General features: G+C 40.2%; 1 protein-coding gene across 1 annotated transcript in view; it reads left to right on the top strand.

Annotated features, from left to right (window-relative positions):
• Positions 1-17,363, top strand: part of Abca13 (ATP binding cassette subfamily A member 13) — a 485,227-nt gene that overhangs the window by 435,233 nt on the left and 32,631 nt on the right. Inside the window, exon 59 of the mRNA XM_021177120.2 lies at positions 3,242-3,334. Coding sequence (XP_021032779.1) covers positions 3,242-3,334 — 93 coding nt within the window. The remainder of the gene's footprint in view (positions 1-3,241; positions 3,335-17,363) is intronic.

Raw genomic sequence — 17,363 nt, 5'->3', positions numbered from 1 at the left:
CTCTTCTCTCCTCTCCTCTCCTCTCCTCTCCTCTCCTCTCCTCTCCTCTCCTCTCCTCTCCTCTCCTCTCCTCTCCTCTCCTCTCCTCTCCTCTCTTCTCTTCTCTTCTCTTCTTTTCTTTTCTTTTCTATTCTTTTTTTTTTCTTTTTCTTTTTTGAGACAGGGTTTCTCTGTATAACCCCGGCTGTCCTGGAACTCACTTTGTAGACCAGGCTGTCCTGGAACTCAGAAATCCACCTGCCTCTGCCTCCCAAGTGCTGGGATTAAAGGCGTGCGACACCACGTCCTGCCAATTCTGTGATTTTTATGCAATGTTTTCCTCTATATATTCCTTAACACACAGCATCTTGGGAAAACATGGGCCAGAAAATGGAGAGTAAGAAGGACATTTAGCTTTCTCCTCATACACCCAATGCTGACACCAAAGTTCCAGTATGATGCTTTAAATCCCAGTCTCAGCTCACCACATATCTGTACCAGGCAGGATGACCATCTAGGCAGGAAAGTTCATGCTTACTTTGTTGTTAAGTAAATGGCCCATGGTTGGTTTTACTGTTACCATTTTCAGGCTATCTATTGTCTTCTTTCTATTAAAAAAAAATTCTTTGCCCTGAGCTTCAGGCTCAGGTTTAGTTGGACCAATATGCTATGTAGTTCATGTGTTCAACATGTGATACAGTCCACTTAGACCTGCTAAGGCATTCACTTCAAGGTTGGAACTCATGCTAACAATGACGTGGACATCTGTTTGTCCAGAGTACGTTTAAGAAAGTAATACAAGAATGACTTGGTATTCTTCCCACAACATGATCAGAAACCTGTTAAACAAATGTTAAAGTCAAACTTGGATTAATTTTTAAGCTTTGCTTACAGTGGTAGACTTTTATAAATGACTGTTGAGTAGTGCAGCTTTAAAAGCCAGAGAAACACGTGAAAGTGTGAGATGCTTAAGCAGGACTCTCTAGAGAAGCCTGTGAGGTCTTCAGTGTGAACAGCTTTTTCTGTGTACCTCCCTGTGTTCTTAATAAACTTTCTATTTCACTTCACCCTGATTCACCTGAAATTCCTTCCTGTGGAGTAGTCAAGGAAAGAGCAGACCCGAGTTGAGGTCTCTATAGGGCAGGGATGTCCTCAGGCTCCCAGCAGCTGTCCTCACTAGAGGTATCATAAATAAGTGGTTATGTAACTCACAGTTCTCATTTCCCAGTTCCTAGAATATGAATCATTGCCAAATATAATTTTCAAGATGTATGGCATTTTTATTCCACTGTCTACATATGAGATGACCCATTTTGAATTTTTGAAGGAAATATCTGTAATCAACTACACACTTTATTGATTTGACAACTCATTTTTTTTTTCATTTGAAATGGACTAAAAGGGAAAGGACACCTGTTTTACAATACAGAACTTGGCATTGAATAGCTCATGGTCTGTTGATTTATTTTTTGTTTACTAACTATTTAGTGTACTAAATTAGATTTTAACTTTCTTAATTCTTTGAGAATTCCAGATGATGGGTATTATTATCCCAGATACCCCTTCACCTTCCTTACCTGTCCAACATTGTGTCATCAATTCTGTTTAATCCAAAAAGTCTGGTTTATTCTGTTTATATTGTTTGCGGGAGTCTGGCTACCCACTGGAGCATAGTTGACTTACTCAGGTTACATCATTGAAGGATACCTATTGACTAGGAGTAGGACTTAATGACCACTTTATCCCCTCCTTGCTGGGATTTTGTCTGGCTTAGGCTTTTGCAGGTTTTCTGCATGCTGCTGTAATCACTGTGAGTTGATATGTGCATCTGCCCTTTTTTGTCTAGAAGATGCTGTTTCTGTCAAGACACCAACAACCTCTGGCTTTGACCTCATCCCTACAATGATTCCCAAACCTTGGGCAAGTGGGTGTGATGTAGACATCGCATTCAAGAATGAATATTCTCCAGTGTCTTTTAAATGCTAGTTCATTGGGATCTGACACTCTTGTTAGAAGACTGGGATTTTGAATTGCCAAGTACATACACCTTCTGTCTCCTCCAGAATTTCTTCTACATTGTTATGTTTAGAAAGTGCATCCCCATACATTAATCACTTCCAAATTTCTACTACCTATCATATGCTTGAGCCTTTTTTGTTCTAATGCCATTTCACTGGTATGAATTTAGTGTGCTCCATCTTTGTAACAGACTATTACAGCACAATCTTCCCTCATAACTTTTTTCAGTTTCCTTTCTCTAAGTAATTCCAAGTTAAGTTTTCACTTTCATGGGGGTGATTACATCTTGATTTGTATCAAATTACATCTGCATATTATAATTTATAACTCATAGTTATAATAGTTATGAATTATAAATCTTTATAATGCTACACTAATATTAAAATAATTTTATAATTTTAATAAATTATAGTTACAAAGTAAAAGTTTATTTCTAGTATTTTATATCATATTTTACATGCTATTAAAATATAAAACTTTTTTAAAATTATAGGTCCTACTTCAATGAAATATATTCTTTCAAATTTTTATACATTATTTTAGTAAAATAGAACAGCTTCACTATCCACCTTCCCTCTCCTCCCTCTGGCCATTCCCACATAGCCGTCCTTCAGACCCTCTCATGTGACCGTGTGACTCTCAAATTGATAGCTTCTTTTTCTTTGATTATTACTGACACACATATTATGTATATGTCTGCACAAATATGTACATAGAACTGACAATTCCATTTTGTTGTTTATCTGCATATGGTTCCCAAGTTGACCCCTTTGTGTTTGATAACAAATAAGGGGACCCATATTTTATTCATTTTCAGATTATGTTTCCCATTTTTGAAATATTCATTCTTTCCCTTGTTATTGATTCCATTAACTCAAGATTTCATGTGTGCTTGTCAATGAAATTACATAATTCTCTTTTTAAAGAAACCACATGCTTGTTAACATCTCTTACACATGTATTTCATAGTTTGGAGGATTGTAAATAGTTCTCTCCTGCATTTTTTATTACTGATTATTCTTCCAGGCACATAGACATGCTAATAATTCCCTGATATAATTGGCCACTTAAATAAAACCTTAGCAATTTTAAAAACACATTATTTCATTTTCATGAGTGTTATATAGTAAAAGTTCCATAATTTGGGCCAATGCTAGTTTCGTGTCTTCTTTTATGTTTGAAACTTGAAAAAGGTTCACACCTTTAGGACAGAGCTCATTTCTACTTGTTTATTTCCTCACAGCATGGAAGAGTGCGAGGCTCTGTGTACTCGGCTGGCCATAATGGTGGATGGCAGCTTTAGGTGTCTTGGGTCCCCCCAGCACATCAAGAACAGGTATTGAGTCTCGTTGTCTGTTTCAGTTTTTCTTGTCAATCCAGCAGCGTGATGCCCTGTTGTAACAAGGGGTCTTTCCAAACTGTTTGGTCCAATTAATTTCTCCTGGCACTCAGTAGTGAATGAAGGTCCTGGGAAGCTGAGGGCCAGTTAAAATAACTATAATTATCAAGTCAAAGACACAGAAATTCCCAGGCAGTTTCCTTAAAACTTTTTGCTTCCTTTTTCCCAGAAGGCACTGAGCCCTCATTGTTTTGAAGAAAATTGTGAAGAGAAGATGATTGAAAGGTCCAGATTAAGCCTAGAGAAAAAATGACCTCCTTGCTCACAGAGTGCTTCATCAAAAGCTGGAATTGCTATGCACCTTGCCCACAGCCAGTGTCAGAATGCCTGCTTTCCATAAACTGTATGCTTAGAAAGGTGTCTGACCACAGAGGAGGGCAAGAGGGACATCGTGGTTCCTCCTTTTCATGGCTGATGAATAACTAAAAGCTTTTTCTGTGTTTATGAATCTGTTAGATCTCTCCCCTATTAACCATCTCTTCATTTTTTCCTTTCATTTACTCCATGAAAACGTAATTATTTTCTTATGGGTTTCTGTGAACACTTATTACAACTCTTGTCTTTTAGAATGCCTTAAATAATTTTCTCTTTCTCTTTCTCTTTCTCTTTCTCTTTCTCTTTCTCTTTCTCTTTCTCTTTCTCTTTCTCTTTCTCTTTCTCTTTCTCTTTCTCTTTCTCTTTCTCTTTCTCTTTCTCTTTCTCTTTCTCTTTCTCTTTCTCTTTCTCTTTCTCTTTCTCTTTCTCTTTCTCTTTCTCTTTCTCTTTCTCTTTCTCTTTCTCTTTCTCTCTCTCTCTCTCTCTCTCTCTCTTTCTCTTTCTCTTTCTCTTTCTCTTTCTCTTTCTCTTTCTCTTTCTCTTTTTCTTTCTTTCTTTCTTTCTCTCCCTCTCCCTGTCCCTCTCCTGTCCCTCTCCCTGTCCCTCACCCTCTCCCTCTCTCCCCCTCCCCCTCCCCCCTCTTCCTTTCCTTTCCTTTCCTTTTCTTTCCTTTCCTTTCCTTTCCTTTCCTTTCCTTTCCTTTCCTTTCCTTTCCTTTCCTTTCCTTTCTTTTCTCTCTCTGTGTATGTGTTTGTGTGTGTGTGTGTGTGTGTGTTTGAGCATGTACACATATGTGTAAGGATGTATGAACAAGTGTATGTAAGGGTGTGTGCAGGTATCTACAGAGGCTGCAAGGTACATTGTTTCCCTTGAATTTGGAATTGGATTTGTAGGTTTGGGTGAGCATCCAATGTGGGTGCTGGGATCCAAACTTTAGTATTCTGGTAGAATGGTAAGAGGTCCTGGTTTCTGTGCTACCTGTACTGATCCATTAAATGATTTTCTAATCTTCTTTAATTTATTTAATCATAATTTTTATAGAGAAAATGTAGTCTTTCCCCCTTTTATTGAAAATAGTTTATCACACAATAAATCCTGATTATAGTTTCCTTTTCCTCTATTCCCCCTCCCCCCCCCCCAGTTCCTCCCTGTTTTCTTCATATCCTTCTGACTATGGAGTAATTTAGTCTTCCATGTTGACACATCTTTTTACTTTCATTTAATATTTTTTAGATTGGAATTATGCAACATTCTTGGCAGTTTTATGTTCCTGCTAGGTGTGTGTGTATGCACACATATATAATGTGTAACTATGAAAAACATTACCATTCAGGATGTAAAGAGCATATGAGGGGTGGGTGACATGTTTCTAGTAGCTTCAAGTGAGCACTGTGGTATGGGAAGGGTCTACCTTGCTGTTTCTTATGCTTGCTTGTGGCTGATCATTTGGCAGATAAACCTGTTAGAAACTATTGTTACTATGTGCTCTGCTAACCTTTATTAAGTATCATCAGAAAAAAATAACACTTCACACTCTGTAACCTTTATGAATGCTTGTATAAAGCTTTATAGCCTGTTCAGATTGACAGGTGATTTATTAATTCAAGTCCAGCTCCCTACCATTTCCTTCTCTGCTAATGTTGGCAACAAATGTCAGAGGGAAGACACTCATAGAAAGAGCCATCCACTTCCTGAAACCATCTGCAGTCTTAAAATTGTCTACCCATTCTAAATTTTGGTCCTGAGAATGTAAGTTGTAGGTTGAGGCTGAATTACTGGTAGATATAAATTATAAAATTTATTCAACAAAACCTGGTTGTGGTATAGCTACTAGAATATGAGTTAATGTAATTTTTAAGAATTCAGTTTATATTTTTTCATGACAAATAAGGCTGTAAGAAATAAACACATGCAAATACTATTGTGATAAAACCATAAGAACTTGCTCCTGTATTTCTATACCTTGGAGTCAGTAACACCATGGGAAACTGATGTGGAAAGAGGAACTGATGTAGGGTCTCTTCCTCCTCTTCTTTGTACTTGGTAATAAAGGGAAGTAGGTGTTGGCAGATTCATGCAAGGAGCAAGGAGCTCACTCCTCTCATCCCTAGCCCACCTCCCTGACTCTGTAGGGGCAGATCCCAGGAACAGGGATATCTTCCTGCCTCAGTTGGTGGCAATGACTTTGCTGCCCACTCTGTGTTAGTATTTTGGGTCAAATTTCCTATACATAGTGTCCCATTGCTATCCTGATTGTCCTGCCTACCATGTATGTATGGCTTTTTATTTTTCTCTAGAATCTAAGCACAGGCAACATGCACCCAATAATCAGAAATGGTCCCCTGAGAATACATACCAATTATTCTTCTGCAGCTATCTAGTACCTGAGTCTCACCATGTTGCTTGCTCAGACCAGACTTTTTCTTTTTTCACAGCTTTAAAAGTTCTACAGATCAGGAACTAACACCTTGAAAAGATAATACATTACTCAAATTTGCCCAATTAGGGACCACATAGACCACATGGGAGACCATGTACAAATAGTTAATTACATTAGAAAAAAAAATAAGCTGGGCAGTGGTGGCGCATGCCTTTAATCCCAGCACTTGAGAGACAGAGGCAGGTGGATTTCTGAGTTTGAGGCCAGCCTGGTCTACAGAGCAAGTTCCAGGACAACCAGGGCTACACAGAGAAACCCTGTCTCAGAAAAACTAAAAACCAAAAACCAAAAACAAACAAGTAAAAATAAAATGTACACAAGGACCTCCAATGTTTCCATTGGAATCAAGTGACACAGTTCAATTGGGCATAGGGTTAGACAGACTATGGGATTTGGGCATAAATAATTAGGTCTGTGGGGATCCTAGTTTAAAGGGCAGATGAATGACAGCCTAGTTATGAAGTCCCAATTGGAAGGTAATGGGATGTTGGGCACTGCATCAGTTGGTTTCCTTTATGAAATAAATTTATAGGAGGACTGCTTTCTTTAAAGTACTACTCCTGGAGGGAAAGTTTATCTAGAACTAGTAAGTGCCCCTGCCCCTACTGTATCATCAGAACACACAAAAGGAAAATAATGATCTGTCCCAGGATCCTATGAAGCTAAGCTTTGAGGTTCTATGAAGGTCACTGGTGATAATGTACACAGGAAGTCATGATGCTCAGGCTTTGCAGAGGTGCTGGACTGCCCCTCCTTTGCTAGGTGTAGTGTAATCTTTCTTATAGTAGTGACTGTCACCTCAGCACCAATCTGAATACCATCTGTTAGCAACATGTATTCCTCATGGAGTTGTAGCACCAGAAACTGTGGTTTTGGATTTAGAGCCACTCACATAGAACTGTGTGTAATGATGACCATTGCCTGTGGCAAAAGACCCAGAAGAAAGGGCAGTAGAAGACCCACTAACCAAGGGGGTGTGTGGAAAGCAAGCTCTTATTTTTACTCTGATGTTAGTTTTTACCCAAGTTATAATTTATGAAATGTTATCGACATGAGGGCTTTCAGTAAATATAAAGCTATTTCACTTTTGACATTTAATAACTTCCTTAGCAAAAGGTCTGCAGGTTGCCTGACTGCCTATATCCATTTTAGTTCTCAGTTTGAAGCACAGGTATGCCAGGTGACATCACACGGGCTCATGAGGCATGTATGTACCCTAGAGATCCTACACACTGTGGCAATCTGAGCAGAAAGAGCACTTTGAGTGTTGAGAATGTGGCTGTCTCTCATGCCTTGAAGAATAGAAACACTTGTCAAAAGGAAAATTAAATACTAGATTTCATTGGTTAAAAACCTGTGACTGCGGAATGATAGTAGGAGAGCAAGTAGAAAAAATTATATTTCAAAGTTGCCATGAAAGGGAGTCCTAGGCAGAATAAACCTAAGATGGCTGTGCTAGACCTTCCTGCGAGAGCTATGGGCTTTGGGGCCTATACTGGAGTTGCTCAAATGGCATTGCTTTCCTTGTAGATCAAACAATTCCGTTTTATGTGACGTTGCCTTAAGCATGTAAGATTACTTCACAGGTTCCACAGCCCTTGCAGCAGCCCCACCCAACTGTAACAAACAAAACAAAACAAAACAAAATAAAACAAAAGTATTGACAGACATCTCCCAGGGGCCCGTTTCAGGCTGACTTTGGCTATGTCATGTCCTTTATTCCATGTTCTCATAAAACATACAAATTTAGGTGCATCAAATTGGGAGGCTGAGGACTTAGATTTTCAGAAGAGGACTGGGCAATGGTTCCTACCCTTTCTTACTCCTTATCTGAGAGGAAAAGAGATAATGTCAGGAGAAAGAAACAAATGGATGTCTTTTTTACCACAGGTTTATCTTTTGTGGCCTGGGCTGGCCTTGCTTTGCAGAACCTCTAGGATCCTTATGAGAAGTGCACCCTAGTGTAGCCCTTGTGTGTGATTTAAGGACACAGCCTGAGGCCAAAGGACTGTGCACTCTCTTAGCCAGGGTTTCTTGAAGGGTCCTTTGTGTGCTTTTAAATCCACCTTGGGCTATGACTTGTACTCTCTCCTGGACCACCTCTCACCAGTGACTACTCAGTAGTTCCATCACAGATGCTCAGGGCCAGTCTTCCTCCCCTGTTTCTCTGGCCTTGCTGATGCTCATCATTTTCCCCTGGTGCCTTTGCCTTCGCTTGGTAGAGTTGGCCTCCTTTTTACTTTAGTATATGACTACCTTTCCCTTCCAAGTGACCTATCGATCGTGTTTAATCTCCTTGATTCCACCCCTTACAACTTGCAGCTGGCATGTTCTGGGAGAACACAAGTGTTGCTCTTTATCTCAGCATTACTTTGTCTTCAGCATCTGTGTTTCTTAATTCTGTTCTAGCACAGTGACAACCTGTGTTAGAAGCCTTGGCTTAGGAATATACAGGAGAGCTATACTAAGAGGAACATACGTGGTTCTAAAATGTTTAAGCTTTGGTTCATTATGTAGTCATGGAAATCACCCATCCCTGATTTCCTAAATACTGCTGTTGTGCAGCTGTGTTGTTCTCTGAGCTTTCATGGTATACTTTTCTAAGTGTATTCTATGATACTTGTAGGTAGGTAAAAAATGACTTAAACCTTAGAGTTTGAAAATCTAAATGTCTTTTAAAAATAGTTTATTGGATATTTTATTTGTTTACACTTCAAATATTATCCCCTTTCCTGGTTTCCCCATCCCAGCCTCCTTCCCCTGCTTCTATGACAGTGCTCTCCCACCCACCCACGTACTTCCTTCTCACAGCCTTAGCATTCTCCTATGTTGGGCCATCGAGCCTTCACAGGACAAAGGACATCCAATCATGCTAGATAAGGCCATCCTCTGCTACATATGCAGCTGGAGCCATCAGTCCCTCCATGAGTATTCTTTGGTTGGCAGTTTAGTCCCTGGAACCTCTGTGGTGTCTTGTTGGTTGAAAATCAAGATGTCTTAAAAGTGGTGTTTGCAGTTAAGAGCTGAGACCCAATCAAGTTCAAGTTTAAAAAGCATATGGTAAAGCTTTGTGGTGGTTTGAATAGTGAATGTCCCTCATAAGCTCATGTATTGACACACGTGCTCCTCTGTTGGCAGTACTGTTTGGGGGAGGTTAGGTAATGGAAACTTAATGGAAAGTACACAATTGCGGCTAAAGACTTTGAGAGTTTATAGGTTCATCCCATTTCAAGTTCTATCTATCTTTCTACTTTCTTTATGTGATTGACAAGTGATCTCTCAGCTTCTTCCTTCTGCCTTTTGCTTCCGTGTCCCCCAGCCATGATAGACTCTTATCCCTCTGGAATCATGTGCTAAACAAACTCTTTCTTCTGTAAGCTGCTTTTGGTCACAGCAACAGAACAGTAACTAATGCTCTCCATTATTTCAATTAAAAGGAACCAACAATGGGATCCTGCTGGTAGGAATCACTTTTAGGAGTTATCTTGAGTCTTCCTGATTTTGCTTAGTACTGACTGCTGAGAGCAGTGGAGATGGGAAAATCCTTTCAAAAACAGGCAATGACTTCCAGATAGGCTTACAGTCCATTGCAGGGGTGAGGGCTCATAGGGAAAGCTGCAGGCTTTCCTCCCCACAGACTTTGCTCTCTTCCCTGCTCCTCCAACCCCTGTAATCTTTGGTCAAGAAGTCTCGTGATCCTGAGTCACCAATCAGGCAGCATACAAGAACTGGTCCAAAGCTCCAGATACAGATACAGCAGAGGATTGCCTGGTTTGGCCTCAGTGGGAGAGGAGGTGCCTAGCATAACCCCTGAGAGACTTGAGGCCCCAGAGAGAGGGGAGGCCTCAGGGAGTGGGAAGGCCTGGTGAGAGGCATCCTCTTGGAAAAAGGGGGGCGGAGGAGGAATGGGATGAGAAACTGTGGCAGGGTGGACTGGGATGGGGGCAATGACTAGATTGTAAAAAAACTAAAGTAACAAAAATGTAGAATATGAGAAAAAAAAGATAAGATGTATGTTGGCAGTGTCCATTTTCTGCCTGGAAATAAATGTTTCAGGAATTGAAAAAAAAAAATGAAGTCTCATGATCAGTGCCATGATTCGGAACATCCCTGTATAGTCAAAGTCACCACAATGAAGTGTCACATAGGGTGAATATCAGTTTGCAACTTTTCAAACACTCACAGCTCGTGAGCTTAAAGAGAAGGACTATTCTAGCTTTGAAAAGAAAATCCACCAACACCCTTGCAGCGGAATGTATTTCTTCTGTATTGTGGACATAGTTTTATGAGCAAGCTCTGTCTCTGTCTCTATCTCTCTATTGTACGTGCACACTTTCACATGTGTGAATGCATGTGTGCATGTGTGTGTGTGTGTGTGTGTATGTGTGTGTTCATGTTAACCTCTTTGGGTACTGCTATTTTGTCTCAGGCAGTCAGGGATTCATTCTGTAATCTTCTGAGTGTAGTACCTTGTGCAGTCCTGACAGCCCTGGTCGCTGCCTTCACCGAGCAGATTCGTAATGCATCTTTAGGGAGCCAGCAACAGCTGCAGGCTGCACCTGCTTCCTTCTCTGGCCTTGGAACTGACTGAAGAAGACTTAAGACTTAGAGTCATAAACAGTCCCCTCAGGAAGGAAAAAAACAGCGTGCTTCTGACAGTGAACTTTACAATCTGAAGTGCACTGGACCAACTCCTGACCTGGGAGAAGGAAAATGGAGGTTGCTTAGTTATAAGTAATGAAGGTTTTTATAAAGTAAAGAAAATCCTTAAGAATGTGAGAAGTTTTATCATTTTGTTCTAAACTGGGAACTGTTACCACTGTAAGTATGCTTGCTAGCCATGTAACATGGAATATAGTCTTCTGTAAGGATGTTGGTGATTTTCTTTTCAAAACTAAGAAGAATGGTATTTCTCTGAGCTTACAAATTCTGACTGTCTGAGAAGCTGCAAATTAATATACCACCTTATGTGACACCATATGCTCCATTGTGGTGACTTTGATTTAATGTTCTTATAAAACCTCACTATAAACATAAAAGCTCAGATTAAGACTCCATCACCAAATAATGAACTGTCTCACTTAAATATGAGAGATCATTCAATATACTTACGTCAGTTTCACAGATGGGAACCGAAGTTGCTACATGAGCATATACAATGCCTTGTGCTGTGATGGGGAGCTATGCATTCATGCACTATGAATGCCACTCTCAAGTGCTTTGCTGTGGTTTAAAGCATCATATACTTCAGTTGCTTCAAGTAATCCACAATTAACTCTCTTTACTAGAAACCGTGCTATTAAAGAAGAGACAGGTGGCCCTGCATCCTCAGTGTGTCTTTACAGCAGCTGACTCATGCCGTATCTCGTTTGTTTCCACAACATCATGTTGCACGAACAAAATTAAGTTGTTCAAGCCTAATCACCTGGGAAGAGATTCACAGCCTCATACCTTGCTCATGCTGGGAATTCTGGTGGGACACCTCTACTCTTTGAAATTCAGATTATGAAAAATGGCATCACAAGCTGTCACTTTACCAAAGGGGAATACACTGCTTTTGTTTTTCAATGATTTTCATTACAAACAGAGCAGACTGATGTTGGGGCACAGTGAGGATGGAAAATGACATGACTGGGGCCTGTGACAGCTTAGATGTATGGATATTGTGGCTGGAGACTCAGATTCACCGTGCTTCCTGTGAATTAACAAATATTTGTTAGCCTCCTTTATCAGAGATGGTGACATGATTCCTACTTTAGAAAGACAGTAGTGTGTCTTCAGACACAGGACTGAGCACATGCTATCCTGCAGTACAGCTTTGAGAGACTGGTGATATTCATTTTAAGAGATGCAGTTCACTTCAAATCAGAAAATACCATGGCACATTTGTGCAGGGCTGAAGATTGAGTGGTGAGTGGGACATGAGGTCTATCGTATATGGAGTGGACAGAACAATGAAAATCAGAAAGTTTCCTTGCATATGAGCTAGGAGTGAGGAAAGGCCAGAATGCACATAAATTGCATTATCTAAGGGTTTCTATGAGCAGCTTTGTGGGTGAGAAGGCATCTAGACCAAATGTGCATCAGAGAGAGGTGTAAGAAAATACAGCATGAGTCATGTTCTTAATGGCTTGAGTATAAATGGTGTAGAAGTTGATAGGTATGGCACTCACTCCAGGATAATGTTTAGATCAATTCTCCAAATGGGAAGCTATAGTTCTAAGGTTAGAATGGGAAAACAAGTGGAAGCAATGAAAAGAGGGTTGGCTATGAAGAAAACAGCGGTCACAGTTATTTCTGTGCTCTAGCTAGACACCAAATACAATGAACTAAAGTTGACAAAGCATAGCCAGTGCTGAGAAGAGGTGACTGAAGGCAAGTCTGCAGCAGACTGGCCATGCCTAAGGAAACTTGAGCAATGGGAAGATACTGATGTCTATAAAGAAATGAACATGTGAGAAGAGAGGGATTTAGGTACTGGATGCTCATTGGTAGGCCTTAGTAAGTTCCTGGCATGGTTCATAATGAAGGAGGGCTATTGAGATTAATTTATGGCTTCTTTCTCTTATAGCAGGAGGGATAACAACAAAAGCTGGGCACTCAGTACCTCTTCTTATCTCATCAAAGTTCTGGACCAGGGCTCAAAACACAATTGCTATTAAGAGAAACTATTTTGAATCTCAGGCTCTTGGTTATGAATTTCTTTCTGTGTCACTTTCATATTCTAATGTGACTTTACCTACATTCAAATATAGTATATATGTATATATGCACATATGTATTGGACATTTATGTGTGTATGTATAAAGTACATGTAAAAGAGAACTTCACTTTAACCAATACTATTAGCACAAATGCCATGACGTCATGAGGTATTCCATCATGCTCTTGTGGTATTCCCTTCCTGTTGTATTTTCTGGAAGAAAAAAAAAAAAAGCAAGAAAAAGCCAAACACCTTATTTACTTTCAAACACAGAAATAACTCCTTTTGGGCAGTAAAATGATGCAGTGAAATGAGATTCACTTTAAGTTCTTTTATTATTTACTTATTTTATATTTAAAAAATATACATTTGAAACTGCTAACATACCCGAAAGGTGATTATTTTTATCCAATGTGGACAGTGATAAACATTTTATATTATTTTGAAAATAAATTTGGAAGACACAATGACCTTGCTCCAGTCTGAGGGAGCAGGGCTTCTACTCTCTATCTTAAAGTTCATCCCCAAGAAAAACTTAGGTCTCCCCCTTTTCTTTTGTTTCTTTTTCTTTCCTTTTTTTTTCTTTGCTCTCATTCTTTGCAGGAAAGTTTCTGGAGCACACCCCACCTATTCATAGAGCAGGAAAACCTGGAAGGGAGCAGTCAGCGTCATTACCAGGAAAATACTACATTGCACTGTGTCTTGCTGTAGCCAAAAAGCAAAGTAAGAGTGGATAACACACTGCTTTGAGAGAGAGAAGGCAGCATCCTGTCTGGTGATAAATGGAATCTGAGTAAAAATATTTACTGACTATTGACCTACGTGGAGAAGTGTAACTTCACTGAGAGGACCAAACATTTTCTGAAACAGCCATAATTCAGACATTAAGCCTACAAACATCCTTGCTGTTTTAGGTTATCTGTGTCCCACAAAAGGACAGACAGACTACATATTAAATAGTGTTCATTTGTTTACCTGTTGCTTTCTGCCTGTGTTTATAATACTGTGGGGTATACTTTTACTTTTGTTTACTTCTTCTTTATTTTGGATAAAGCTAGGTAGGTTACATAGATTGCAAGTATTTGCTGAAGACATGAATGAGTGAGTAAAGACATGAAGAATGAGTGAGTGAATGAATGAATGGTCCCCAGCATATACGAAGCCTTTGCTTATCAAGGAATTCTCTCTGAGTTGCAATGACTGTGGCATTGATCGTAGGCAGCCTTCCGAGCAAGGGGCTGTGTCTGATGTAATGCACACTGGGTATTAATCACAATAATCAGTATCCTCAGTAAATATTTTTACTCAGATTCCATTTATCTCCAGACAGGATGCTGCCTCTCAAAGCAGTGTGTTATCCACTCTTACTTGCTGCTTTTAGAAACAGGCCTGTGTCTGTCTATATTCTGTGTCTCCATTAACAGGCACTATCAGGTGTGTGATTCAGCCCTAATTGCTAACACAGCCTTGGCAATATTCTGCTGTCACCTTCTCAGCTGGAAAGCCGGATTCAACACAGATGTACCTCTGGCCTGCCGTGAATTAATGTGCAATGCAGACAGCAAAACTGCTACGAAAACTCAGCTCCACACTGTAGGATTGTGATTCCTAACTGGAAATACACTCAAAGCACATTACAATGCACTTCAGCCTAAAAGATGTATTTCTATTAGGTCAGAACTATATTACAGGTTTAATGTAAATTCAAGTTGGGATTGGAAAGATGTATTTGCTCTGGGTCCTACCTATCATCCTCCAATTTATTTGTATGGAACTGTATGAGTCCTTCACCTTTCCTTTTTCAAAATTAAAAAAAAATCACAAAATTTTATTTTGAGTTCTATTTTAATAAAGACATACAGAAAATGGGGGGCAATTAGACCTTGTTACAGAATGCTGCAGATTTCTTGAAGAAGGCTGGCCTGGCAGGGCACAATTGGGATGTGGTTCCACTTACCTGCATCTCATTGCCTTGTGGAATTAAGGAAGCTTGAGGCACAAGAAAGGGTAGACAATGTATACAGGAAGAGCAGGCCTTTGGTCGTAACATATCTCCCTGTTGTCCATTAGGCAAAAGGAAGTCATAAGTCTAGGCCTTGGACGATCAGGAATCCTGCCCCTAGTGGTAGAATATCACGTAGTTCCTTGCAAAAGTTATGAATATCAGAAATCAAGACCCATGGTTCTATTTACAGTCTTCTATTATTCAAACATTTTTTAGCAATTTCATAAACTTATGTCCATCTTTTGTGGCTTTTTAGCAACTGTCTTTGAACTATACTTAGCAGACTTCTTCTTTAAGAGATTTATTTATTATTTCTATTTTATATGGCAGAATTTTGCCTGTGTGTGTATGTATGTATGTATGTATGATATACATTGCAGTGAGTGAGGAGGCCAGAAGATGCCATCAGATCCTCTAGAACTGGCTTTACAAATAGTATGATCTCCATGAATGCACAGAGAACAAAACTTGAGTCTTTGTATAAGAGCAGCCACTTTTCTTAAACCCAAAGCCTTCTTGAGATATAGTTCCCATATCACACAATTCACCAATGTAAAATATACATCTTAGCAGCTTGTACTAGGTTGGCAAATAAGTGTAACACACTCCCCTTGTTAATTGTAAAATGATTTACTATTTCAAAAGGAAGTCCTGTGTCTTCAGCTTTCACCTTGTGTGCTCTCAGCAAATTCTAACCTACAACAATTACTTCAAGCCCTATAAACTTGTCTCTTTAAATTTTTTTTTATAGTTTTACACAGATACTAGTGTGCTGTGACTTTATTCACCCCAGTACCCTGTTATCTCTATTCATTTTCCTCTGAACATCTTCCCTTCAACTTGTCTACCTAGAGGCTACACCACTGAAGAAAATGACACCCCCATGGGCACCAACTTGTAATAGTCAAGTGTTGGGAACTAAAACGGGGCCCAGGGGATGCCCTGGGGAAGAGGAGGAAAGGGGAAGCCCACACCCCGCCAGAGTTCCACCTATTCTCTGGTCAGTCAGGCATGGGAGGGCTGCCATACACCTTCCACTTAGCCCTGGGTGGGCATTCAAGCCTCTGACTCACTCTTCAGGGGGTGGCCAAGGGGCAGCCCTACCTGGGATTCCTGGAGCTACTTTGCTAAAGCCACCAGGGTTATGGGAGAGAGGGATGAGGGAAGAGGTTCCCAACATCAACGAGAGTGAGTGTAGTGGATTTTGGTGAGCAGAGACCCTCTATGGTTTTAGAGCTTTATTGTAGAATAGCAGGGGGAAAGAGAAGGTAGAAAAGAGAGAAGGTGGAAGGCTAGAGAGAAAGAGAGTAAGAGGGGAAGAAGAGAGAAGAGGAGAGAAGAGGAGAGAGGAGAGGAAAAGACAGAGAGAAGAGAGAGGAGAGAAGACAAAGAGAGGAAAGAGAGGGTGAGAGTGAGGGGTAAGAGGTAAGAGAGTGAGAAACAAGAGAGAGAGAGGTGGGGCTGAGCAGCCCTTTTTATGGTCTTTACTGTTGCTAAGTAACTGGGGAGGAGTTTAGCCTGAAGGTCAGAAGCTTGAGCCATTACCTACATGACTTTTAGCCATGCTTCTCTTGTGGGGGTTGTGGGGGGTGGTAACTTAGGCAGGAGCCAGAGTTCCAAAACAAAGGAATGCGTACTGTCATGTAGGTGAATTATCACCCTTCTTAGGGTTCAGACCTCAGCTCGACTGGAGACCAGCCTGTCTGTGCATAGCCCAATCCCCCACAGTCAAGAGCTCTTCAAATTGATATGAAGCCTAGTGATGCTTCCCCTATCCATGATGGTATGTTGTTGCAGGGTCCAGTCTTGTACAGTTGTACAGGTAGCCATTGCCAAGGTTTGTTCCCATCTGAATGCAGGATGCCAGGGAACTTCTTGTTCTCTAACTATATTTTTTTCCATTCCTTTTTCCTGAGATGTTTCCAAGGGTAGAGACCTCAACATTCACTAATTCCCTCCACTGTTACCATACATGAATCTCAGAAAGAAAGAAAGAAAGAAAGAAAGAAAGAAAGAAAGAAAGAAAGAAAGAAAGAAAGAGAACAGTACTATTCTATGCACAGAAACATTTAGAAGTAAGTTTTCTAAAAAAGGTACTGTGTTTCCTACCTTAGGACTATGAACTCCCCAGGTATAGGCTTTTAACCATGTTTTTAGTGATAATACTATATATGTATTTCCTCTCCTGGTACATGCTTATAATCCAATCATACATGACCACCAATGTATTAGTGCTACTACTGCACCAGTGGGCATATGCTGCTGTTAAGATGGGGTTGCCTGCATGCATGATCTACAGCAGGTTGAGACTACTTGTGGGTTTTCTCGCCCAGTAGTCTGCACAGTGCCTTGAGCACTTTCAATGCTAGTCAAAAGGGAGTGTTTCCCAATACAGTTCTAACTAGATTTCTGTGCACTGTTTTCAGTGATGATCTCACCATTTGTGGACAACCAAGAGTGATGCAATACCTACTTTTCTTATAGGAGCCCCTGGGGTGTCTCT

The sequence above is a fragment of the Mus caroli genome, unplaced genomic scaffold, assembly GCF_978045245.1.
Source record: "Mus caroli unplaced genomic scaffold, Mus_caroli_1 scaffold_13, whole genome shotgun sequence".
Taxonomy (NCBI): Eukaryota; Metazoa; Chordata; class Mammalia; order Rodentia; family Muridae; genus Mus; species Mus caroli.
Note: the sequence above shows the minus strand (reverse complement) of the source record. Positions and strands in the feature narration are given on the sequence as shown.